At 50.2% G+C, this 25988-nt stretch overlaps 1 protein-coding gene across 3 annotated transcripts in view; it reads right to left on the minus strand.

The window, feature by feature from the left end:
* Nucleotides 1-15830: 15830 nt before the first annotated feature.
* COL5A1 (collagen type V alpha 1 chain) overlaps nucleotides 15831-25988 on the minus strand; it is a 168560-nt gene continuing 158402 nt past the window's right edge. Inside the window, exons 64-67 of one of the 3 annotated variants that reach the window (XM_080561588.1) lie at nucleotides 25746-25858; nucleotides 23537-23728; nucleotides 19677-19910; nucleotides 15831-17051 (exon numbers count right to left, since the gene is read on the minus strand). In XM_080561588.1, coding sequence (XP_080417714.1) covers nucleotides 16905-17051; nucleotides 19677-19910; nucleotides 23537-23728; nucleotides 25746-25858 — 686 coding nt within the window. In that variant the 3' untranslated portion in view covers nucleotides 15831-16904. The remainder of the gene's footprint in view (nucleotides 17052-19676; nucleotides 19911-23536; nucleotides 23729-25745; nucleotides 25859-25988) is intronic. The other 2 variants (XM_080561589.1, XM_080561590.1) reach the window with 2 other exon arrangements.

Here is a 25988-nt window from a genome sequence, read left to right on the forward strand (position 1 = left end):
GGAGCGTTCCCCTCGTCTCCTCGGCAGGGCCGGGGGCAGACCAAGGCCATCGTCCTTCTGCAGGCAGCGAGGCTTGCAGGGCAGGAGTTACAGGGAGAACAAACACATGTTGGAAGTAAATGCCTTAATTATATTCATGATCGGTTTTGCCCTAGTCTGCAGCACTGAGGAGACCCCCTTCTATCAAAGTCAATTAAATGGATGCTATTCTACTAAAACCTAGCAATAAAACAAGGGCTGTACATATCCATTAAACTGCAGTACATATCCATTAAACTTGCTTTTGCTGCTGCAGTTCATTTACTGCCAGGTTTTGGACTCGATTCTGATCTCATTTACGTGGGTTTTACCCTGGTGTAATAGCAGAGACTTCTCAAAGTCAGTCCGGCTGATTTACTCCAGCCTGGTACAGCTATTGACACAGTTACAAAGGGATGAGACAGATACTTTCATTTCAAAGACCTGCAAATAATCTTTGAGCATCAATAAACCCCAGAGATTAATGGCTTGCTAAGCAGCCAGGTTTCCCTACACACGCTCACACACACACACACATCTAAATGCAACTCCTAAAACAAATTTCTCCTGGAGACAGGAAAGCTTTCTCCCCGACCACCCCAGCAGGATCCGTGCTGATGATGCCCTCTGACTTCATGCCCCTTCTGTCCCCACGGGACCTGGGGACAAAAGCTGGAGGTGACAATGCGGGGGGCAGTGCTGGGGCTGGGTGGGCTCTGAGGGCCCGGCCAACCCAAAGCAGGTCGTGATTCCATGCTTCTAACAGATTTTTTTTTTCTCTTTTATAGGAAAAGTGGCTGAATGCTTGCTTGTGTCAGGGGGCGTAACGCCCTTACGGCCAGGACTGACTTTCTGTTTTAACAGACACCAAGAGCATCCCTGGATTTTATACCCTGCTGTCATATTCTATAAATTTATCTTTTATATTCATACTGATGCTTTTAAAATAAACCTTCAGAAAAGCATCTTCAGCTCCTTCCCTTCAATCTCCGTCCACCCCTGGCCTCTCGTGGTGTCCCTGCGCAGAGGTGACATGCTCCTGCCCTTGTCCCCAGGGACCCTCACACAGACAGTGCTGGGGTGGCACCTGCACCTCCACCAGGCTTGGAGCACTGCACCCAGAATAAAGCGGTGTGATCAGGGTGAAATTTAACATTTCATAGCTGCTTTTTGTATTTCAAAGGGCTTGCAGGCAACCCGCTCGTGCAGTGCAGCCCGGAAGCTGAAGACGAGGTGGTGAAGTTATCAGCACTTTAAAGACGCCTTTGCTTTCTTCAGGTTTCCTTAAGAAGTCTCACGGTAGTTTTCTTAAAGGGGGCTGAAGATAACAGGGAAATGGCAGCACGCGTAGAAAAGGGAAAGGAGAAATCCGTGTTTGCCTGTAGGCAGAGCAGCAGGGAGGTCAGGCAGGCAGGGTGGCTCGTTCTCAAACATCCACACACGTTAAAAGCTTGAGTCCCGGTGACTTTCGCACAAAGTTAGGAAGATGCCTTTGAAAATATGATGCACGCATCCCAGAGCATCAGCAGCTCCGTCCCCATCTGTCTTTAGCCTCTGTGGTTCTCACTGCCCTGCTCCGATCAGCTGGAGACGCACGGAAGGACACGCACAAGGGGAGACAGAAACCAAGGACGTCCTGGTTTGGGACGATGTGCTGGGTGCACCTTTGGGGTGACCCACACTTATGGCTGTCGTTTTGCCTTAAAAGCAGCTGCAAGCACAAAACTATAACGCTTCACGGCAATAAGCAGGGATTTAATGAACTTGACAAAAAAAAAAAAAAAAAGGAAAAGGTCACCACGTCCTTGTCTATTAATGTGGCCCTGCAGAAAGACCCAGTGACTAATTAAAACTGTGGGCTTCGCAGCCAGGAATACTAATCTTTATATCTGCACCGGCCTTAATTATCTGCCTCTGCGTGCTTCTTCATGAAGTGGGAAAACAACCCATATTCAATCTAATTGGCTTAATTTTTATAACTGTGTTCCCCCCTGAGATCCATTTCTAAAACAATTTGGACCATTCTTTCAATATCCTTTTCTTATCTCCTTATGATCATCTCATTCACTCTAATTTGGAAAGAGGCCCATGAAAGACAGAAAGAAAAAAAAAAAAAGTCTTTTTTGCTTTACAGAGTGCCCAATGTGAATTTTCTGACAGCAAAACTTCGAGTTACTTTGGGCTCTGTTAAAGACAAAAGGAAAAAAAAGGAGGTGAGAGCTCTGAGATTTATGGCATCCAATGAAGGCTCTGTACATCGTGATTTACACAGCCACAGCAGCGGGTTGAGTCTGGAGAGAAAAATGCGTGGGACTCTACGATTTATGAACACCCACCTGGCATTTTCAAAACTCTCGAGCAGCAAACTATCAGGTCAATAATTCTGCAAGTGATCAGCACTGGGCACTAGGTCAGGTACCAGACCCATTACAAACACCTTTGTGCCCATTTATTTACTTGTTTAAACCGCCTTAACACCAGGACTCACCGAGGACACGCTCCGGGCCATTGAAAACTGGATGCTCCTGCAGGTTCCCAGGCATGGCTGTAACCCAACTTTCGTGGCCAGCTGCACTGGGCCATCAGGCCAAGGCTTTATTTTGGCAGTTTCACCTCTTGGGGTTGAAGTCTTCGTGGGCCCAGCCCTGGGACTCACCAGGTGCCCCAGCGGGCACGAGGCAGGGACTTACACACGGATAAATAGCAGATAAAGAGCAGAGGGAAAGAACAATTTGGTGTGCCAGGCGTGGCAGCTAGGGAAGGTTCCCAGCGGTGGCAGGCAGTGGGGAGCTGATGAAGAGGAGCAGGGAGGAAGGCTGACTCAGAGGTGTGGCGTGGTGGAGACAGGTGAGGTGCTGAAGGACGAGGACAGTAACGAGACAACTCTTAGCATTACGGGAGGGTAAGTGGTTAGAGGTGATTGTTAGCACAAGTTTCCGGACTGTTAGCACGCTAATGAAGTTTTTAATAACGCGTTAACCTTTCCTCAGTCCTCCACTCCGGCAAATCACACCGCTTCTGTGGGTGGGTGGAAAGGGCTGCCCTGGGGCCATGCAGAGCTTCCAGCTGGTGAGGCCACGCGTGCAGCAGAGGAAGGAGGCTTGGCTCCAAAACCAAACCTGCCTGAACCCCCCCGAGCTCCCTGCAGCTCCTGGCACCGCTCCCTCCGCAGGAGAATCTGCTTTGCTACTTGCGCTATTTTATTGCTGGCATTTATTTGTTGTTTGGCGGATTTTAGTTTTCCATAAGCAGACATGGCTGGTTAGAAATTCAGCAGGGATAAGAGATGCCTTATAGGTGCCAAAAAGGAAATATCAGCAGATGCTACGCACAGACTGAAGGTGCCACCGAGCTTCCTCTGGCTCCCGTGCTGCTCAGGAAGCGCATCGCCTTCCCTCGCTCCCAAACTCTGTTTAGTGAATGAAACTCATTTTCTCGTACAGCATTTCACAAAGCTTCCACCGGTTACTGGCTGAGGATGGGCAGTAAGACAAAAAACCCTCTCCCTCCATCTCTGGGAAAAACAGCTTTGGATAATATTGATTCCTCCACTCCTTAAATTGTTTCACTTTTGTTTCACACAGGTGGCTCCTCCAGCCTCGTCTGACACACCGTCAGTACAGACACACAGAGAAGATGATTACACATGGTTCCTCCTCAGTCCTGGCATTGCTGCAGGTTCGGAGACGTCTGCTGCAAAGGGCCGAGCTGCCACCTGAGCACTGGCCATGCCACGGGACCGGGGAACGCAGCGGCGGCCCTGGCCTGGTGCCTCTCGTAAGCTCCCCTAATTTCATTTTTCTTGCTGTGATTTATGACACGGGGAGAAAGGCCCTGCTCGAGCTATTTCTGAGGAAGGCGCTGGGGGGGTTGCAGGCAGCTTCGCTCTTTGCACCAAGCGGAAAGGGGAAAGCAAAGCCCTGCTGTGGCTGCAGCAAACGGAGAGGCACCACGCAGCCCCACAGAAAGCAGGGGCACGGAAACTTCGCACCAAGGGGCTGAGAGCTGTGGATGGCAAAGAAAGTGCTCCTCTTTCCCTGCCTGCCTGGCAGCCAAAATTATTCATCACAAGCGAGCAGGCAGTCACAAGGCTGCGTTTCTTTGGTATTCAAGCATATGGGCAGAGGCTCCATCGCAGCAATAAATGAACCTCAGCAGATTCAGGAAAGCAGCTGAAGCCCGGATCTGGACAGGGACAGGGAACGTTCCCCATCTCTGGGGAGCCTGGAGCCCTCTGCCCTCTGCATGCCCCGCAGGGACGTGCAGGTATCGGAGCCCATCACACCCAGGGGCACAGCCCAGGCTCGCTGCTGGCCCAGCCGGGGGACGCTGGGCACCACGGGGACCCGGTGTTCTGGACATCAGCAAGTGCATTCACAAGTAAAACCGACACAAGTTGAAAGAGATGTTTATCCCCTGTGGCATCCCACACAAGCCCCGTCACAGCCGGACCTCCTGAACATCCTCCTGATTGATGAGTATCGACCCGGAGGTGGTTCGCCTCCCAACACTCTGGGTTTGGAAGCCTGCCTCTAAAAAGTGAGGGATGCACGTGCACGGGCCTGTGCTGCTCGCCTCCTCCTGCATCGCCCGTGTCCCCGAGATGAGCCTGGTGCAGAGGCAGTGCTGCAGAAACGGGGCTGCTCCTGCACTCAGGATTTGAGCCTCACCTGGTGCCACGGGACCCGGCACCGCAGCAGTCAGTAGAGCATCGGGGTTCTGCAGCAGCTGGGGAGAGGGCTAAGACTTTGGTTTTATCGAGTGCAGTCAAGAAAGCTTCTTCACGCGATCCTCTCTATAAATCATCTATACAGCACCTATAAATCTCATCAGTCAAAGGCAGCAATACTCCATGATTTATTTTTACAGCTGGCTGAAAAATCTCCTTCAAAGTACCCCTTCTGGGAGAAAATGGCTTTTTAACAACACGGAGATCTGCTAAAGTTTCTCACTTTGAAAAGTTTCCCATCCAGAAAAGAGCAGTTTCTGGAGATTTCTGGAATTTTGAACGACGAAAGGGAAATCGAATATTTTGTTTTAGGTGTTCTCCCTCTTCCCCACAAGAAAAGGGATAAATATTTTTCATCCCTGTGTCAATTTACATTAGTGGCTCTGTTTAGGCTCTTGCATTACAGGGCTTCCATAGCTTTATGAGACACAGGAAGATCGCTGATCCAGGGAGAGTACAGCCAGGCCTGAAATAAAATGGATGAACTGGGAGAAAATGAGACAAAAGGAACAGGGTGCAAAAGCTGCAGGCTTGGAGAGGGCGACGGGCTGGGACCTGAACCTGCGCCAAGTCCCTTTACTGACCTGAACCTCCTTGTGCCCTTGACCCCATCACTTAACCCACGCTCTTTACAGGAGCTGTGAGCTGTAGGGCTGCTGCTCCCACCCGTCCCCAGTTCACTCTTGCTCTCGTAGCTCCAGTTTCTGGTTCCTCATCCCCACAGTGGCCCCTGCACTCAGCCAAATCTTTAGGGCCGCTGCGATGCACGGCACCAGTCACCACATAACGAGATGGCCGCTGCTCCCCACCTTCGTTTCATTTTCAGACTTGATTACCGAACTCGTATTTCATCCAGATAATTTACGGTGTCTTTGCTGCGAGCAAACGGGCAGTTTATTATCTGCAATTGGCCTCTGCAGCAGGGTGGTGTCTGCTCTTGTACCGCTGGGCTCGAGCTCGGGGTTTTTTACCTCGGAATGATATTTCTAAGCCCTTTCCCAGGCGAGGGGAGATAGCGAGTTTGTTATTGATAGAATTTCCATTTAAATTGAGGACGTTGCTCAGCGCAACACGTGTACCAGTTAAACGAGACTCCTCCAGCAAAAAGCAGAAAATTATATGATGGGGAAAAAAAAAATGTCAGGAAGGGGAGGGAGGAAGGGAGAAATCACAAAACCTAATATGAAATCCAGCCGGATATATGTCTGCAATAAAGCATCTAGATCTTAATAAGGCTGTGGGTAAGGCTCGGATTACACTCCCAGCTCTCTATGCTATCTGCTAGTCAGCAGCTGCTTCTCTTGAAAGCTCCTTTCTCTGCTTGCCAATCCGATTAGCTCTCTAGAAAATTAGAAACAAAACAACACAAAATCCTTCGCTTTTAGAAAATAAATAGAAAGGCAGCCATGAGAAGGGGGGCGGATCAGCCCCGAAAAGTCTTTTCAAGTGGGTAATGACATGGGACGGACGTTTCAGGTGGTTTTCTTTTTCATCTCACATTTTAATTTACTCTGTAATTAAAGGGAGGGATGCAGGGAACAGGAAGAAAATGCTTCCCTACGGGGCTCTGCCCGGCCTTTCCAGCCGCTTCCCCAGGCACCCAGGGCTGCTCCTCCTCTCCTGCATGGCCCCGCAGCGCCAGCTCTGAGCCTCTTACCAGCAGGTTAAGGGGGTCCTGGTGCCCCTCACTCGGTCGGAGCCACCGGGGCTCTGCTCCCAAGCTAAAACGCACAAAGCCCTGGATAACGGGAGGGTTTCTAGCCAGGAGGACTGGGCAATTCCCGGTCTGATCGCTCTTCTCTCCCAGCCCGCAGCTGCTTTCTGTCGCCAATCAGAAGAAAAATGCTGTGCAACGAACCCGTGCAAGCAGCGTTAGTCCCTGCAAAAAGGGGAAACCGTCCTGCATCTGGCCCAGGAAATGCGCCCAGGCTCAGGCCCCCTGCACTGCGCAGGCGAAGCTGTGCCCGCTCTGAGTGCCGGGGATGGAGAGGCGACACCGGGGCCGTGAGCTGCTCCCTAGGACTGATGTGCTGAGCCCTGCTCCGGCTCCTGGCTGCTCTGCTCCTCCCGGCAGTACAGGATCCACATGATGAGCTCTTTTTTTTTTTTTTTTTTTTGCCGTTTGCAGGGTCACCTCTAAGTCTAAACCACAGGTGTGAAGCAATCAGCTCCATATTGTACGTTGGCGGTTGCTACGGGGGAAGAAATGATTAATTTATCACCCATTCCAAGATCTGAAGAAAGAAAGATAGGGAGGGAAAGACAGAAAGAAGGAAAAGAGAAAAAATAAAAAATAAAAAGAAACAGCCCCAAATAATTCTGCCCGAGCTGCGCGGCGACATTATTTATGGTCCAAAACTTCCACAACACTCTGAATGTAAAGCAGGATCCCCAGCACTGATAAGATCGTGCCCTGATCGGAGGGAAGAGACATCTGAGGGAGGGAAATAATGGCATATTTTCAACTAGCCAGGGAGATTGCAAAAGGATTTTAATTCCGAAGATGCTGAACAAATTGCAGGTGAGACTCTATGAGAATAAATAGTGTCTGGTCATAGATCAGCACAACTTGACTTTCTCCCCCTTATGGTAAAGCGCTATCAATCTTTAGAGGGGAGGGAGGGAAAAAAATCAAGGTGGAAAATGAATTATTCCTCAGACCTTTCTCCTCACGTGGGAGAAACAGGAAAACCTTGCGCTCTGCAATGTGTGTGACCCCGAGGAGACGGGGATGCTCCTTGGCACGAACCCCGGGGGAGCAAACGGCTTCGTGCAGCGACGTGGCGTGCTGGCTGGAAAGGGCGATGCTGCAGTGGGTGGTGTGTGTGGGCTCCCCGTTACTTCATCTACAGCACTGAACACAAATATTTTGTTCCCAGAGCATCGCTGACCTTATTAACAATATCTAATAGCAAATAGCTGGCTTTCAACCAAGGGTCTCAAATCCTTGCGGAAACATTTATTTAATTAGACGACACAGCACTCAGCAGTAAGGATGGCTGTGTTTTGCCATACGCCAAATGGAAGAATTAGAGGAAAAAGGGAGCAAAATATGGAGAGGTGAGTTGTACATCCCCCTCGGTCGTGCTAAAAATACCCGCGCATTTGGAGTTCTCCAGGCCCTGGGGAAACATTAATTAATCCTTGGGGGGCTGTGGCAGGTGGAAGGAAGGCCGGGAGTACTTTTGGGCCCTTTTCTGACCTGTTTCAGGGTGTATATTTGAGCCCCACTTCTCTTGCCCCAGCAGGCCGGCGTCCCTTGCAGCAGTCTGACCTCTCAGGGCAGGAGGCAGCGGCACCGGGGCCGTTCTGCACAGGCTCAGAGACGCCACCCGTTACCCACAGGGGTTTCTGTAGGGCCGCCGTTGTGAGCAGGCGATGGGGAGCACCAGCAGGGCCATCTCGGGCTGGTGTGACCCCGCGGGGGCCCTGCCTGGTGAAATCCCTCCCGGCGCACGGAGATGGCCGGGCTCCCCGGCACTAATAAACGCAGCAGTAGCACCGCTGGTAGGAGAGCGATTAGCTCAGTGTAAAACCCATAAGGATCGGAGATGAGAGAGGCTATTTGGGACTGAATGGCTTTTCCAAAGGCATATTTCATCCCCAGAGCACTGAGGCTGCGGGCTAAATCGTGCATTTTCTTTGCTCCTTGGACATCAGCAAAGGGCGACCGCGAGGCTCGAAGGGCTCCGAAACATCCGGGGCTGCAGGAGCAAGGGACGGGGCCTGCTGCACCAGGCTGTGCTCAGGGACAGACGTTTCTACTCAAAACGACATTAATGCTCGTTAACGATAACAGACTGATTAGCAGCTACGTTGTGCAAAACCGCTCGCGGTCCAGGTGTGCTGCTTTGCTGGGCAGACAGGCTGTGGCAGGTGAAGCAGCCAAAACGCAGAGCTGGAGAGAAGGGGGGAGGGAAGGGAAGAGGAGATATTTACATACAACATATATTTGTCTCTTCTTGGTGTTTCCTCCTGAAGAAACTCGGAGCAGGGATTAAGTTTTATACATTCTGCCTGCTCTGCTAATGCCCTTCAGCAAGGTTAATCTTTGCATGATGCAGGTTTGAAAATTAAATCCACGGCGGTGTACAAACTTCCCGGGTAGTTTGATTCAGTTTCTTTCATTTGCCACCAAAATGATATATGCGCGTCGAATTCACAAACGCTTCCTTTCAGAGCAAATAATTCACAAACAGGCGCTCCCCTCCGTGCTTCTCCCCGTCTCTCCCTGTTGTGTGTCTTAATTAATGCTTCAGGTCCGGCAGCTTTTTGATTTCCATTTCAGCAGGGTCTCTGATCAGCCTGCCTGAAAGGCAAACCGCAAGAAAGGACATTTGGTTTTCGGGTGGCTGCTCCCACTTTCTCCTGAAATTGAGCATCACCCACACGGCCAGGGTCTGTCCTGGAGCAGGGACGCTCCAGCTCTTGGTGAGATGGGGCCTCAGGACCAGCCCAGCACCTGGGACCGTGACTTGGCCACTCTAAGGGATGTCCCCAGGGTCACACAGGCCGTTAGGACCAGCACGGTGCTCGCCCAGCACGGTGACACCATCGCCCACCCTGGGGTGTGAGGGAAGGGTCCCCTCGGGTGCAGCCCCCAGCTCTGCCCCCAGGGCAACGGAGAGAACAGAAAATCCACAGAGCCAAGGAGCAGCTGGAGAAAAAGCCCAGCCCAGCGCTGAAAATTTCCTGCGAAGAGGAACGTCTCATTGTCAAATTAACATACTAATAATTAGCCAGCACGAGAACGCGACGTCCCAGCGCAGGGCCCGAAGACGGCACATTTGCTCTCCGCATTCGGCTGTGTCGAGCTGTGATTCAGGGGTGCCTCTGAGCGTGACAGCCTGTGCTGTACAAGATGTAATTTTAGCGCTTCAGAGCTCTCTTAGTTATGCATCTCCTAAAAAAAAACAGAAGTGTGTCGGCTTCTCTCTGAATAAGAAAAAACCAGCTTCCTCTTTAGGGTTTTCATGCGTTTGATTTCTTTGGGGTGTTTAGTTTTGCTCTGGGCTATTTGAGAAAACCCATTAAATACGAGCATATATTGCTAAGTTTTGTTTGCTGGGAAGGTAGAAGCGCACAGGGCCTGTCTGAACTATTGAGTTTGTGCCTCTGGAGAAAATCACTTCGCTGCCATGATGCCCCAGGATGAAAAAATCTGCAGCCAGAAGTTACGAGGAATAAATGAAACAGCGATAGGTGCCATAAATAAAAGCACGGCGCATTAACACTCCCCCCACTTCGGGGATCAAAAGCAAAATAGCTCTCAGTGTTGTGACATGGGGAAAATCCAGCGAGAGCCCCAAACCCAGCAGGCTGATTACATGCCCAGCAAAGGCTCTGGTACCGGAGCTCTCCTTGCATTTACACACGTACAGGGGTCGTATTCAAGGGGGCTGCAATACCCCCCACAGCTGGAAGCACTGGTGGAGGGGTGGGTTAAGAATAAATTCCTTCCAAGGCTGTTCTGTGGACTCTAACGCCAGCAGTGCCTCGTGGTTGGATTCAGACCTTGGATTAAGCCTTGAAAAGCTCCGAAGCTCGACCGTTTTGTGCCACTGTAACAGCAGGAGAGCAGCACCGCTGGAACAGCTGCTGCAGATGCTGAGAGCAGCAGCCCAGGCTGGCTTCAAAGGCTGCCAAGCAGCGAAGTCACTCTTGCCCTAAAGTAAGAAGAATAGACGGCAAGAACAGAAGAAAGGAAAGACGAAGCAGAAGGCCCCACTGCGGCGATGATTTATGGATAATTACACGTTGAGGCCCTGCTGCCCACCTGCTGCTCCTGCGCCATGCGGCAGGGCAGAAAGGAAGCAAAGTGGGAGCAGGAAAGGAGAGCAGAGGGGGCGGCCGTGTCTGAGGGGCTCAGCTCCAGCCCTCAGCACCAGCAGGGGCCAGGGGGCTGCGGGGACGGGTCCTGCCCTGCCACCAGCACAGCACCAGGCAGAGCAGAGGACGCGGTGCCACAAACATGGGGGCACAGCTTAAGGATAACCAATTATTTCTTCCTGATTCCAAGGCACGTAATGGTTGGAAAAAAAGTCTAGAGGACTTTCCGGACATCTGAAACCCCCAAGGGTCTGTCTGTCCTGCTCAGGTCACCTGCATGAAAGCAAAGATAATCGGGAAGTTGCACGTCTGGTGGTGTGCTTGCTGGAAGGAAAACCAGCAGCGAGCTTGCAGTGGCTCAGTTCCCATGCAAGGTGTGAAAGGGGAGGGCAGGCCTTCAACCTGCGCTGAATTGGCTTCGCTGGAGACTCCACAGCTTAATTTACAGGTAGCAGAGAACTGCCAGGAGGTCTCTCCAGCTCACTTGCCCCTTCTCATAGCAAGCCACGGAGGGAGGCTTTTATTTATATGTATTTTTTTCCCCTGGAGCTGTGAGTCAGATCACTTCAATTCATTTGATTGAGATGTTAATAAAAAAGCAGCCAAACCAGGCCTAGCTGAGGAGAAGATGCTGGACAAAAAGCAGCTGAGCACTGAAAATAATCCTAGTTTGCCTTTCACACCATGAAAGCCACACTCTACCCAACACTTTGCATTCCCTTCGTGCTAGAGCTTATTCCTCTCCCCTTCTAGTGACTGCCTCCCACTTCTCCTTGCTGTTTCGCTCTTTCCAGGAGAGCTTCAGTCGCACTAAGGAAGCCCAACACTTCGTATAAAACACACATTCACAGGTTTTCTTCTGGGTTGGTTGCCCAAACTCACCCAGACCATAGGGAATAAATCCCCAGGATCTGCTCTCTAAATTTAACCCTAGCCAACGCTTCTTTTTTAGCCATTTTTATTTTTACCAGTCTCATGCAGACGTGGTATTTAGGGAGCTGGGAGGAGCATCACTTCCAGAGATAATAATAGAGCACGGCACATTGCAACCAAAAGCTGCCACGTCTTGCAACGAGCAAACGGGGCGTGAGCAGGGCATGAGCATGGTGTGAGCACGGCGTGTCCCAGCACCACGCAGACGGGACCAACACGAGCACCCGGTGTGCTGCAGCACCTGCCCTGTGCCACCAACCCTGTCCCCGTTCCCATCCCACAAGCTGTGAGGGGGACCAGGAGCACGTTGGTCACCAGCAGCACAGCCCCAGGGCTGAAATATGAGTGGAGGGTGCTGCATTTTGGCAGGGATGCTCTGCATCACACCGGGCAGAGGCGGGCAGCTGACCTGGCAGATGGCAAGCCCATGGCCATGGCTCCATCCCTATGTGCTGTGCCCACACCCACCGAGCACGCCGGCTGCTGTCACACAGCCCTGGACGGGCTGGGATGTGCCTTGCACCCACGTTTCATCCTGCTCGAGTAGTGTGGGCATGGGGCTGAGCTCCAAGGAGCCTCCTGTCCCATGGGTAACCTCGGTGGGGTCTCAAGTGGCTAACGTGGGGCTGAGCTCGTGCTCTTTTCTCCACTCTACTCGTATGAACCGTGCAGGGATGCACTGGTTTAGGGACAGCCACTGCTCGGCCAGCTGAGCTGAACCGAGCTGCTCCAGAACACGAGGTGGGCAAGGGGCTGGCAGACACGTGGCGAGCAGGAGGACCTGGGCCGCTTCCTCCAGAAACAGGGCTAAAAAAATAAAGGAAAGAAAATAACTCGTTGTAACCAGAAAGCAAGTCACAGAGCAATTCACGCTTTACCTTAGGAAGCAGCCTGGGAGCAAACGCACGCATCCTCACGCCGGGGTAAGCCTGGGTAGCAGGAGGGGAAAAGCTCTTCAGGCCTCACGCAGAGTTAAGCCCCGGCTCTTTGGGGACAGCGAGGGCACAAAGCAGCCCCCAGCAGTGCTGCAGCCCCCACGGCCACTGGGAACACAGGGGGCTCAGCGGCACTGGGTGAGCTCCTGCTCCCGAGGCTGTGCCAGGGTAGGTGCTGCTGCTCTGGGGGCCTTCCTCAGTCCTGGTTTCTGTTTGCACCGATGGGATCAAGTGGGAAGAGCAGGGCGAGGAGAACCTCAGAGGATGGAGCAAAACTGAACTACCTCAGTGTTCCAATAACTTGCTGCTTTCTGTTGCGGATCATCCCAAAATTACCTCCGTATTGCACTTGGCAGAGTTACTGCCCTGTAGCTCTCGCACCAAATCACGGGCTCTTTGTTGTAAGAAAAGAGGTGAAAACCTGCCGTGCCTTCCAGCTCTGGCAGCTCCAGGAACAGTCAATCCTTCGCTCAGATCTCTGTTTTCTCCTAATGGCAGATCAAAGCTCCTCTCGGCAGCGAGACCCCAAGGCTTTCGTGAGAAATGTTCGCTGCAGCCACAACGACCTACTGCAAACCTCAGCTAGCAATCAGATGAGGTGAGCGTCTCCTTGAAACACCATCAGGATTAAGTTAAATCTTTCTAGCCAGGCCTAAGCAATTCAAGCTCTTTTTTTTTTTTTTTTTAAATTACTTTTATTTTTTTTTTTAATGTTTGCCCCAGCTGTGGTACCTCTGCATTTCTGTTGTCTGTTTGGATGAAGATTTGGCCGTAACATCCCACGGTTACCCAGACCACTCCTATAAGCTAATTTATACGTAGGATAAAGAACTTTGGCTGCTTATGTGAACAGCTCTCTTAATCTGAGATTCACCACTAATTACAGCCAAAGGATGAAGGGGGAGGCTGACGGGACACAGCTTGCCTGTGGGACACATTTCTCCTGTACCTACCTGCTGCACTGCAAACACCAAGCTTTTAAGGTGCCGACGTCTCCTGAACCTGCGAACCAGCGGCACCAACCAAATGTTCTCTGCAGGAAGCCCTCGAGAAGCAGAGTAACACAAACCCAGCAGCATGGTGCTGACATACAGACGTGCCATTTCTTACAGGGGTTTCCAGAGGAGCCGTCATCTTCTCGTGCGTCCCAGGAGCGAAACCCGGAGAGGCAGGACAAGGAGTACCCCATGCTGCGTCCCCCAGCAGCACCTGGAGGTGGAGGCAGGAGGTCGGGATTGAGAAGCTCACCAGAAAGCTGCAGAAGCGGGGTTTGTTTCCTGAATTCACCTCGGGGCACAGTCAGGCTCCTCGGGTGTTGCTCCTGGGGTGGAGAACTGGAGAGCTGGCGGCCTCCGATCCTCGTCCAGATCCCAGCAGCTGAAGTCCCTGCGTGGTGTCTTTGTGCGGCCGGGTCAATCCGAGTTTGTCACTGGGAAATAGGATTCCTGGAAGGTCTCTCTCAGATGCCTTTGCTTTCGTGTTTTATGGTGCGTTACCTTTAGGTGCTTTCACCGCTCCTCTGATGAACTCTTCACGTGCCACCGAGCAGAGGGGTCGTGGGGAAATCCCGCTGCAACCAACTCCAAGAAGACATTCACATCATGTTGGTTTAGGTGGAAACAGTAAACTTGATTTATTGAAAAAATCTATTACATTTATTCCTTTATTACACAGGTTTAAAATATTTAAAAATAGCTCTTATGGGCATTACACTTAAATTTTATGACATGTTTATTGGACTTTGAAGAAATGTACAATATGTCATTTGACAGTATATTTTAAAAAGGGCCTTATGTACTAAATTTTTTTTTCCATAGGTTTTATTTTTCTTATCAACATTTGTTCAAGTCATATATTAAGGGAAGAGGGAAATAAAATTACACAAAAAGAATGTCTGCAAATACAAGTAGTAATTTTATTGCAATATACCGTAGCTAAGTGGTCTGGGGAAATCGGAACAGTTTGGAGCTCAGTACAATTACAACACTGTGGAATTCAACAGAGGATTTTTTTTTTTCTTAAAGCAAGGAAATAAAAGGAAAAAAAAAAAAAGAAGAAAAAAGCTCCCTTGATGAAAATTCATCGTAACAGAATCACATGACCTAGACAGACGCACACGTGTGTACATACATTGATATATGGCTTATCTGTTGCAGAGAGGAACGTGCAACCTTTCCTGACCTTCCCACTGTTCCCGGACAAGGCTCTCGCCAAGGTGAGCAGCTAAATTCTGCGATATACCATTTATATACTCATCTGCACTGCTTTGCTGCTGGAGTCTGCAGTTTTTTTAGGATAGCACCTTTTTCTTTTTTTTTTCCCCCAGTGGAAAAAAAAAATAGACAGAACACAACACAAGAAGGGAGACGGATGGACACGGCTCTTGCAGACCCAAAAGCACCACGCAGCGTCGCAGCTCCCGCCGCCGCCTCGAGCCAACACCACGGGCTCGGGCTCGGCATCGCTCCCTCCTCTGCTAGGGAAGGAGGGGGGAAAAGACATCATATATAGGCTCTTCTTCACAGTAAATGTGATGTCCTTTCCTTTACGGTGGCAGGCCCCCCTTGGCTCAACCGTCGCTGTAATACTCCAGGCCAAATAATAATAATAATAATAAAAACCCTGCAACATCTATTTGCCAGCCAAGAGATCTAAACAAGGAAATGGCCAGGGAGAAAACAAACAAACAAATGGTGAAGAAAGGTGGTCTCAGCTGGTTGCGATCCAAAAATGCTGCATGGAGAAAAAAAAAAAAAGAAAAAAAAAGAAAAAAAAAGCCATCCTGGCAGCCACCGTGGGCAGACAAAGAGAATTGCACACGCAGCTTCGTCCTCGCATCCGGACAGCGAACAAGTACATAAATTAGCACCACAAACATTCAGCGACTGAGTACAATCTGGTGTGATTACCACCGTATAAAATGCATGAATATTTTTTTTGAAAAAAAAAAAAAAAAAAAGGCGTAAGCACATTTAATACTTTCTACACGGGCCGTAAAAGCTACTGTAATACAATTAAAGAGAGGAGCAGACCTTCTACATAACAAATATGAAGGTGGCATGCATTTATAATCAAAGACTGTAGCAAAAGCGTGCAGTCTGCGTTGGAAGTGGCTAAAGCAAAGGCCAGGGGGAGACTGGCCACTGGCAGGGTATAACCAGTGTTGTGTAAATGTTACTCGAATAGATAGCACCACAGAGACATGTAAAAATAAAAAGCACCTTTTTTTTTTTCTCTTTTTTTTTGTTTTGTTTTACACTTGGTATTCAGAGAGGACAAATGGATTTCCCCTGCCAGTGCAATCTGCCGCTGGGAATAGTTTTTTGTTTTTTTTTTTTTTTTAATATTTTAAAAGAATGCTGAAGGAAAAAAGGAGGCGAGAAGAATTAACTTAAAACACATATATTAAGGCGAGCAGGGGTATAAAAGGCAGAGATGCAAATGGGATTCTGCTTTTAGGTCGGCGTTTTGTAGGAATCTTAGCAAAAAGTGGCTTTGTTTTCCTTATTTTGGAGTGAATCCTTCCAAAGGCATCAGTGGCCGGGGGGGGGGTTGGGGGGGCCTCACCCCACAGAGCCTCGTGCCTGGGTGCAGCCCCCGGGCATGGGGCAGCGCCAGGGGGGGCGCACGTGGCGGGGCTGTCATCGTACGGACAGGGTCACATGCATGTTATGAAGCCAGGAACGTTTAACCACTTAAAATAATATACAATACACATACTTACTTACAAACATACAAAAATATAAAGCACCTTTAAGACACGGGGAAGAAGACGCCCGGTGTGGCTTTTAGCAACCAAATTGGGTGGGTGAAATTTTGTAAAAAGTGGAATCAGGCGATTCAAGGGAGGTACTACAACTGCTGGAAACGGCCATTACATCTGCTTGCTAGACCCGATCCAAATCTCACGGAAGCCAACGAGATGACCATGAAGAACTTCAGCAGGGTTTGGATTAGAGCCAGGACTGCCCCGGTTTCAACGTCAAGCCGAACGCAGGAGTTTCAAGTTTGTTTTTTTTTTTCCTGTATTTTTTTTTTTCTTAGAAACAAACAATAACCTCCAGCCAAGCTCTGGGCATCATCTCAAGTCTTTGACGTGTTTCCATCTCCGGACGCCGGGGTGGCTGTGCAGAGGTGGCTGCGGGAGGGAGGTGACACGGGGACAGGTCTCGGGGCCACACGTGCGGCCTCAGGTCATGCGATTCTGGTCTGTCGCGGGAACGGTCCTCGCGGTTGGGTTCGTGTGGGTGCAGCGGCACAGAGGAACTCGGGCAAGACGAGGAACAAAACAAAAGGAAAAAAAAAATAACCCATCGCTGTCCAGTTTCAGAACGTGCATGTGACAAGGAATTCTTTTTTTCTTTTTTTTTTTCTTTTCTTTCTTTTTTTTTTTTTAATTAATTAAATGGCGCAATGAGGTTACGAGGTTGCTCATTTGGAGACTAGTTTTCAGGTGGCTCTTAGCCCATGAAGCAAGCCGGTCCCACCTCGAATCCAAATTTCTGTGACGCTTCTCCGAAGTCATTGAACATGATGTCGACTATGGGTACTTGCTCGACCTTGGGCGTGTTGATTTCCAGGACAGTCTTCTGATAGCCCTTCTTTGCCTGGCGGGGAGAAGGGGGAGAGAGAGGAGCTCTGGTGATGCCTCCAACCCAACACCAGCCAGTTGTCACGAATGAGAATTTACTGGTCAGCTGGGAACACGGAGACCGTATCGCCCAGGTATTTCCTGAGCCGATTCAGAGGCATCCAGCACCAAAAAACAACGCATTTACCCTGCAGATGCGCTAGATACGCTCTCAGGCAGGATGACTGGGGACCACTGAGCAAACCCTGGGGGGGACAAGTGGCCTGAGCACGGACTTTGGAGCAGAACAGCGGTTGCCATGCAGATAGAAAAGCACGAACGCTGCCTTCAGCACGTCTCAGAGCAGGAACGGGAGCCTGGTAAAACTTGTGGCTGTGGTATAGCTGTGTTGCCTCCCCGAGGACACGCATGGGTTGTTGAGCAAATGTGAGCGATTTAATTTGAATATATTAGTTTGACTATTATCCGAGCGCTACCGAAAAGCCCACGTTTAAAGTTTGATGGAATTCACAAGGTGATGTTGTCTTTTTATCGTGCCTGCTAGCCATACAGTTATTTCTGAAATATAAATAATTATTGGAGGAGCAGAAGTGCACCCGGGGGCATACAAAGCTGCACAAACAAGTGAATTTATGGAGCAGCTTTTGGCTCTACCTTACCCTCTGATTTGTGTGTCTCAGAAGAATAGGCTATAGCACAGCTACTGAGAAAGGGCTGTAAGATCAGGAAAAACACATCCAAATAATGGCCCAGACATTAGCCCTGGAGTTCCTCCAGCGTGGGCTGCAGCAACCTCAATCACGGTGAGCACGCAGGTCCCGTCGGGACCTCTGTGGCAGTGCCGTGTCGGGTAGGCAGGCCTAATTTTTCACTTGGTAGGGCTCAGTCTTATCAAATCTTGCCCGTGTTTCAGGAAGGATGACCTGCTGAGGTCACAGAGATGGTGGAGGAGTGCAGGAGATGCCGAGCATCTTTCTGCAAGGCTCTTTGAGGGTCTCACAGGGATGCAGCTCTGCACCAAATCGATCCCTGAACGATGCAATGAGCTCCCCTGGCATATTTTACCTCCTCTTCAGAGCCCTGCAGGAATGTATCCTGCAGAGGGGGGCAGGAAGGAAGGGCTGAGACCCAGCAGCTCCAAAGTGATGCCCAAGGAGCCAGGAGACGGCTCCATGCCCTCTGTGGCACCAGCTCCAGGGCTCATCCAGCCTCCCCCTCTGCTCCTGACTTCTACCACGGCCCCTGCTGCTCCCTGCCCAGTTCTTGCCACAACCTTTGATTTTTGGCATGGAGACTGGTCTTGCTGACAGCAGCCTGTGCTACAGCCTTCAAGGAGAAGCAACCAAGCAAATAAATGCCACGGAGCGACAGACCCGTTTCCATGCAAATATCCCTCGTTAGGGAAAAGGGAGAGAAATGTAGGGCACCTGAGCGGCACCGCTTAAGCTGAAAGGATTTTCATCAGACACATCTGCCTTAAAATTCGCAACGTCTGATCTCGCAGCTTCCCCAAGTCTTAAGAAAGAAAAGGGAGGGGAAGGTTTTTTTTTTGCTGAGGACAAGATGTGTTAGCAGGAGACCTGAAGTACTTGAGGATGAACTTCCCCATGTGACTTCTGAGTGTTTTCAGCAGAGGGATGAATGCCCTTTCCCTCTCTGCGTGAGTGTTAAAAGAAGTGATTCTAATTTGATTTTCCTCATTGCTCCTACAGTAAAAAATGTGCGTGCGCCAGAACAGAATCACTTTCATCTCAAATTATGTGGAGGGCTTTTGCTGTCAAACATCTCTATCTTTCAGTCCCGTGGGCTTCAAGCACTGCAGTTGCAGAGGGTGAGAATTATGCAGGCTTTTGCACTGGCAAACTGGATCTCAAAATAAATACAAGCAGCACCTGCTTTGCCAAATTTTCAGCTCCTGAGGGCAGATTGCTCAGAGCTCAGTCCCAAATCAGGTGCCCAAGAGGAGGAGGAAGAACCAAAGGCAGGATGTTGGGCCCCTATGGAAGATCGGGCCATTGCTCATTGCAAAGGCTAAGAGCACTGGGGGCTGCTTTGGCTCGTCCTTCGCCAAGGGCACGGGCAGACCTCGTGCAGAGCAGGCACAGAGCAAACCAAGCGCTGTGCTGGGCTCCTCTGGCAGCTCGGGGACGCCCAGCAGGAGCTGAGCAGCAGCTGCACCCAGCACAACCTGAGCCCTCCTGGAGCTGCACGCAGCAGCGTGCCACCAGCAGAGCCACCACCACCCCAATATAATGCTTTGCCTCCAAGATTTCCTGAAAGTTTCCTGAAAGCACTTGCAAAATTATTATATCGAAGCCTACAGAACTCCCCTGCACTTGGGTGTCATCACTCACACCTCCCCGCGTGAGTCAACTGAGTAAGAGCAAAGGCAGGAGGGAATGTTTAAAAGCAAGCAGTGATTTTAGAAAGGTCCCTTCTTTATGCAGAGCCAGCAACAAACCCAACGAACGTGGCTTCTAGAGGTGCTACAGCTTCCCCTGGCCTCGAGATGAGCCGTGGCACAGGGAAGAGCAAGCTCGAGGTCTCCCAACCTGGGAATAACCCTCAAGGCCACCCAATGGCATGGGAAATTTGGAAGCGATTTGCTCAGAGACCCCTTCCGCAGGGGCTTCCCACGTACCGCGCAGCCGTCGAAGGTGGCTCGGATGTAAGGGTTGTTGTCGTAGGACATCTCCTCGTCGTTGGAGCCCAGGAAGCGGATGGCCTTGTCATAGCTGTCGGTGGTAGCATCGTGCCAGGCTACGGACTGGTAGCAGTTGTAGGTGATGTTCTGGTGGGCCGAGGCGCTCAGGAGCCGGAGGAAAGTCATCTGCACCACTCCGATGGGGTTCCCATCCGAATCCACGTAGGAGAGCTATGGGAAGTGGAGAAGGGGAAACACTGGGCAGTGAGCAGCAATGCAACCTGCCTGGGGGGCTCCAAGGACCACCAGTCTCACCCATCCGTACGCCCACGTGCACGGGCACCCTGCCCTCTGCTCTGGACCTCCCCACCCCAGCGGGGCACGGATCCTGCTCCTGCCATGCTGCATGGCACAAGGATGCTCTGGTTCTTCTGCTGCCAGGGCAGGTTTTTTCTCTTGCCGTTTGTGATCTGTTCATGAGCTGAACCAACAAGGCTAACACAGGGCAGGAGGAGAAAGGAAAAGGGATTTTGGCCCTGGTTGCAAAAGGGTGCAGTGCTGAGCAAATTCGGGGATATATATCCAAAAGCTATTAAAGCCAATACTGAGCATACCTCTCCAGCTTCTGAAGAGAGAAGAATGAAGACTTACGGAGGAGCTCGGGGTTTTATTTTCCTGCCCCATTTGACACAATTTTTGACCTCTGTAGGTATTTTGCTCTGCACACACAGAGGCATTTCCCATTCATGTCTCCTGGATACCAGTGCAACGGCTTTTAAGCAGTCCTTGCAACCTAATCTGCAGGAATCCTGTTCCTGCCGACAGGGGCTGCATGCAGCCCTGGCTGGAGAGGCTCTGTCAGCCACAGGGAGGTCTGCTTGCTGCCCTCGGGGCATGGCGTGAAACGCAGAGCCGCGCAGCTGCGCTTGCACAGGGATTTGCTCTGTTCTGCACATCAGGCTCCTTCTCTCCCCCAAGGGAGAACGGTTTCTGGAAATACATTTCTGCAAAACAAATTACTGAATCCCCTGCAGCACTGCAGGATTTGGGCCTTTCCAGTACTTTCTCTCGTGCTTCCCCACCAAGGAAGCAAACACAGAGTCGGCCAGCCAGACCGCAAGTACAGACCGGCTGTACTCGAGGTGGTGTCTCCAGACATGGCCAAGCTACCAGAGCTGCTGCTGGAAACTGTCCTCTACAGACAGCTGACTTCTTTAGACATGACTGGGGGAAAAACACAGCACAGAAACAACGCAGAGTTCTTCGAGGTACCATGAAACATCAAATTATGGCGCGAGCTGCAAACAGTAGAACAGATTTGTAACCACATGACAAAATCACGAGTAAAAAGATCGTAAAAGTAAATAAATGTATACCAACCGGTTGTCAGGATACCGTTGCGCTGTCCTCCTGAGAGTTAAATATGACTGACCATGAGAGAGCCACGCATGCCAGGTGGAGAGAGACCAGAAAACCACCAGGACATGGAAGGAGAGGGACACAAAATGCCAGCTACTTGGCACGCACTCAACGTCTCAGCTACCCATCGACCTGCAAGATTTGCCTTTCCTTGCACTTTTATTTCAAATCAGTGCTTGGCCTGGGAGCCTGGCTGCTTGCTAAGGGGTCTCAGTTGCTGTTCTGCCTCTGCAGGCTGCGCGAGGTTTGCAACTGGAGCCACTGGAAACTGGTTGCACGCACAAGGCTTGGCTGGTTCTGCAAAAATCAATCTTTTCCTTTTTTCCTGTGTGACAGTATTCGCCTGTGGCAGGTGCCATATGGCATTGAAGGATAACAGGATGGGATAGGTGGCAGGTCTCGTTAGAGCGACTGGGAATTACGGGTGTGCATGAGTAACGCACACGGGAGGAAAGCAGAGTCCAAAAGAAAACATCTGCAACCCTCTTATCCCTCTAAATGCAGGTTGGCTGCATCGTGAGAAATCCTGGGAAGTTAACTCCAGGTACTCTGTGTCATTGATTAATGACAGTGGGGAAGCATCAAAACAAGATGGTTTCTTTGTATTTCACGTTTACTCTGTCCATCTTACTTCAGATGCTCCCAGAAGAAAGGCAAGCCTTGGCACCACTGCACACCTTGTGCAAGCAGAGATTCCTTGGGGTGCCCCATAAGCAGCCCCATGAAAATCCTCCCCATGTCTCCAGGCTCCCTGGGGCTCAGCCCTGGAGAAGCTGGGGCAGGGCTGGGCCGGGCACAAAAGGTCTAGGGATGAGCAGAGCACCCCAAGGGGCACTGACACCCATCCTGCCAGCCTGTACAGACTTCAGTTGATTCATATCCAGGCAAACATCTTCCCCATTTACTGATCTCATAGCTCCAAATACAAATTGGTGTGAAATGGAGCTATTTTTTTTGTTTTAAACAAACTTTACATTTATGGCCTGTGCATTTAACAGTTCTGTGGTTTGCTTAGGAAAGTCTTCTATGTGCTGGTGGCTTTTTTCCAAATGGAAAATGTGAGACAGGTAAAAAGCAAGAAAACGGCAACATGGAAAGATGGAACAAAGGGCTCCAAGTGGCACTGAAATTCCTATTTAAAAATAGGGCCCTGAGCTCTAGGCTGGCCATTCAGTCTCTAAAGTAGCTGACAAACAGACTGGAAAGAAATAAACAAAAGCAGAGAAAATGGAGAGATGAAGGCACTTGTATTAATTGATGAAGAGCTCTGTGACTAAGCTAGGAGCAGTTGCCCTCCAAGGAGCGATGAGGCTGAAGCCTTGGCTTTGCGGCCTTGCCGGATGGTGCAGAAAAGCTGCAGAAGCCATATCCTTCTTGTGGGCAGAATCAGAGCATACACGTTTAGTGGCGATGAAATGGGGCTTAGGAAAACAAGGCAGTGTTTTCCTTTGTTCGCTCTTTAAGGTGGAAGTTTGCACGTTCTGCAGGAAACCTCAGCCCTGGGCAGCGGGGCCATCGGCACCTCCACCTGCTTCTCTCTGCTGAGTATTTCCTCCTTCCCTAATCCTCCTGATTTGATTGAGCTCATTACGTGCATCCTGCTAATCCTACACGAATTGATACACACGCGGGAGATTTCTGTTTCCGAAGGAGAGCTGGATCGTGCTAATCACTTGCTGACGGGCTCTGTGGGAGAGCAATCCATCCACCACAAACCTGCTACAGGACAAAACCCTTTTTACGTGTTGCTGCCTTGGCTGCTTGCTGACATCAAGCATTGTTTGGCCTCACAATAGCAACAATTAAGGATTTTTTAAAGGAGAAAAAAATCAGTAAAATTCCAGGCTACCAAGCCTGGCACACACTCACGGCTTGAAATCTTCGTTTGACTCAATGACTTCACCTCTCCCAGGCTCTGGGGGTGCTGCGGGAGCCCCCCATTCTTCCCCTGGGCACAGCCTGACCCAGTCCAGCCATGTGCAGACTCCCCAGCCCAGCCTGGCTCCACACAAGGGTTCTCTGAAGATAAAGCTACTCTCCTTGGGGACAGCAGCATGGGGACACCCAGTTTGCCTTCTCCAGAATGGGAACGGCTCAGGAGGTAGCAGCACCCTCCTGCAGGGCACAGCCTGCATGGGGCAAGGCAGACCTGCAGGGGCTCCAGCCCTGCCAGTGCCCGGGCACATCAGTGCGTCCCCTTCTGATGCAAGGAAAAGCTCAAGAGCTGCTTGTCGACTTAAAGCCAGGCAGAGTGCTGGCTGAAAAAAAGTGTCCATATTGGGTTTTGCTTCTTTTTCGCCTTACATATTCCACCTTAAATGTTTCAACTGCAGCTTGTGATGGTGATTAGTCCAGCATGCAGAGTGCAACAGGTCTGGCCATACCAAAGCAGGTGACGTGCTCTGATTCAGACTAGAGGGCCAGGGTTAGCCACTTACCAAAGACCCCCGCTTGTATTGACTATACCATGTGGAAGGCTGTTCTTTGGGCCAACGAGCCATTTTACTCTGTAAAATACGACACGGGTTAAAGAAAACAGAAAGCACTGAGATGCATCTTACCAGTTTACCGCGCTTGAATTCACTGAACCAGGAGCCTGGGTTTTCCTTTGGCCAAGAAGTAATTCTAGCCTAGTTTGTGGACGGCAAGGAGGGAAGAGAGAAAGAAAAGAAAAAAAAAAGAAATAAAAAAAGTTACATTCAGTTCCATAAGTAGAGTCTGCAAGTCTTATAGAAAATGTCCGATTTCTTTTAAAGAGCACGTTTTCTTAATCCTTATAAATCAGTAATAAGGCCAGCCTGCAGAGCCCTAAGGTGCCAGCAGCCTCTCGAGCAGAAGGAGATGCCACTGCTTGGCACCAGCCTCCTTCGCTAAGGGCTAATGATCACTAACTCCGGATACTTTGGATGCCAAACTGGCAGTGCAGTCTGTTGGCAGGAGAGCTGAAAGGAAAGACATAGGGGAAAAAAAAGGAAATATGAACAGTAAAAGTGCTGGTAACAGACAAGGCTGCTGTCACTCCAATGTCAAATCCAGATGCTGTGGGGCTAGGAAAGGCAAAGAGCACGCTTAAGGAAAAGCCTCCATCTGCCTCCTGCAGTTGTGCAGCAACAAGGGGCAGCACAGGCAGCACATCCTCCTCCATCGGTGCCGGACCATTGCACGTGATGGAGCTCCAGCCACCTGGAGCAGTGCAGGGGGTGACCTTGACAAGAAACGTGCTGTCAGAGCATCCTTTACGGCAGACCGTCCGAGCAGCTGAAGCACTTTTTACAGTCAGAGCACAAGGAAGGAGCGCGGCTGCCGTGTGCTCTCCTGCTTTCCTGAAACCTCCCTCGCTTCTGCCGTAAATCTCTCCAAAAACAATGGGCAAACTTTATGCAGGTGTCTCGGGATTATCCCCTCCTTTCCAGTCTGTGAACCATAAAGCTGGTCAGCGTGCTTCTGCTGTGCTAAGGATGGACTGAAAGGGGAGATGTCAAACTCTGCAGAGACTTCTAATAAAAACCATTCAGCCAACGCTTCATGCTGCTGTGGTAGCAGTTCTCACCCCTCTCCATGGAAAACCAGCAGGCTGAGCCTTTTTCTCATTATGGCGTTATTGCAATAGTGTAGCACAGTTTGCATTTGGGGAGCATCACAGCGTGTGCCCACAAGAGCAGTTGGATGAAGTGGGGCCCAACAGCCACTGGCAGAGTCAGTGGGGCATGAATGTGCTCTAAGATTGTGGGCAGACTCCGCTTTTTTAGCTGCCAACACTTTGAGGAGATTCATGGCAAGGTAATGCAAAGGAGAATAAATCTATCTCCTATTTAAACAGCCCTAACAAAAAAATCAGGGAATATTTATGCTCTATGTTATTTGCCCTGCACTGGCACATATTTCTGGTGGACAAAATTCAGCAGGCAAACGGCTTCCACTGGAGCGAACAGCTTCATCTGCACCTTGCGCCAGCTGCAGCACAACCGTGACGCTGGGAGCACTCCCTCGAGCTGCTCTGCAAAAAATTTCAGCTTGGCCAGCACAAGAACTGGTCCCAGGCACTGGGGAGAGGCGCTCCACAGAATAGGGTGTGTGGCTATGGGACAAAAATTGTGAGTATGGGCGAGCTAAGCACATCAGTACATGCTAACTTAATCAACCTTGTGCTTGAGTGCCTGGAACAGCGCTGAGACTGGCTGAAGTCATTTAGGAAACCAGATATCCCCGAGAAGCAGCAGGGGAAGTTACAGGAGGTGAACATTTATTTGCTCTGCCTGAAGACACAGCCAGGGCGGAGGAGGCTTGTGCACACAAACGGCAGAGTGGCAGCCCAGCTGCAGGAGGGAAGACAAGGAATGAATTGAACGTGGGGAGCCACAGCTCCTGCACCAACACAGTTCTGCCTTTGCAAAGTAAAAAAATAAGGTTTTAGCATTTATCATGCCTGAAAACATCAAAGTTTAAAACTGACTTACTCAAAAAAATTCTCTTGGTAAACACAGTCCTTAGTATTTTAAAAGCCAGCATTGTACAACAAAAGAACAGTTCTGGATTTTTACTTGCTACTGTTCAATTCACCTGATATGGATTGTCTGTGAATATTCGCATTAGGAAACAACCTCTTTCATCATAATATATAAGAAAAAGAAAGTTGTACGGACTTACTCCTTCAGACTTCTTATCCGGGAAGATGCAAGTCTCTCCACCAGCTGTGAAATTACAGTAAACTTTGAAAGAGTCCCTGGAACATCCTTGGTTAGGATCAACCCAGTATTCACCTGGATGCACGACAGGGCAGAGAGGGGAAGAAAGAATCAGCACTGTGGAGGGAGGACAATGGGCACTTCAACAACCATCTTAGTAGGTACGTTTCATCTCATTCACAGGCCAAAAAAATACATTGTATGT

The sequence above is a fragment of the Anser brachyrhynchus genome, assembly GCF_964034855.1.
Source record: "Anser brachyrhynchus genome assembly, chromosome: 19".
Taxonomy (NCBI): domain Eukaryota; kingdom Metazoa; phylum Chordata; class Aves; order Anseriformes; family Anatidae; genus Anser; species Anser brachyrhynchus.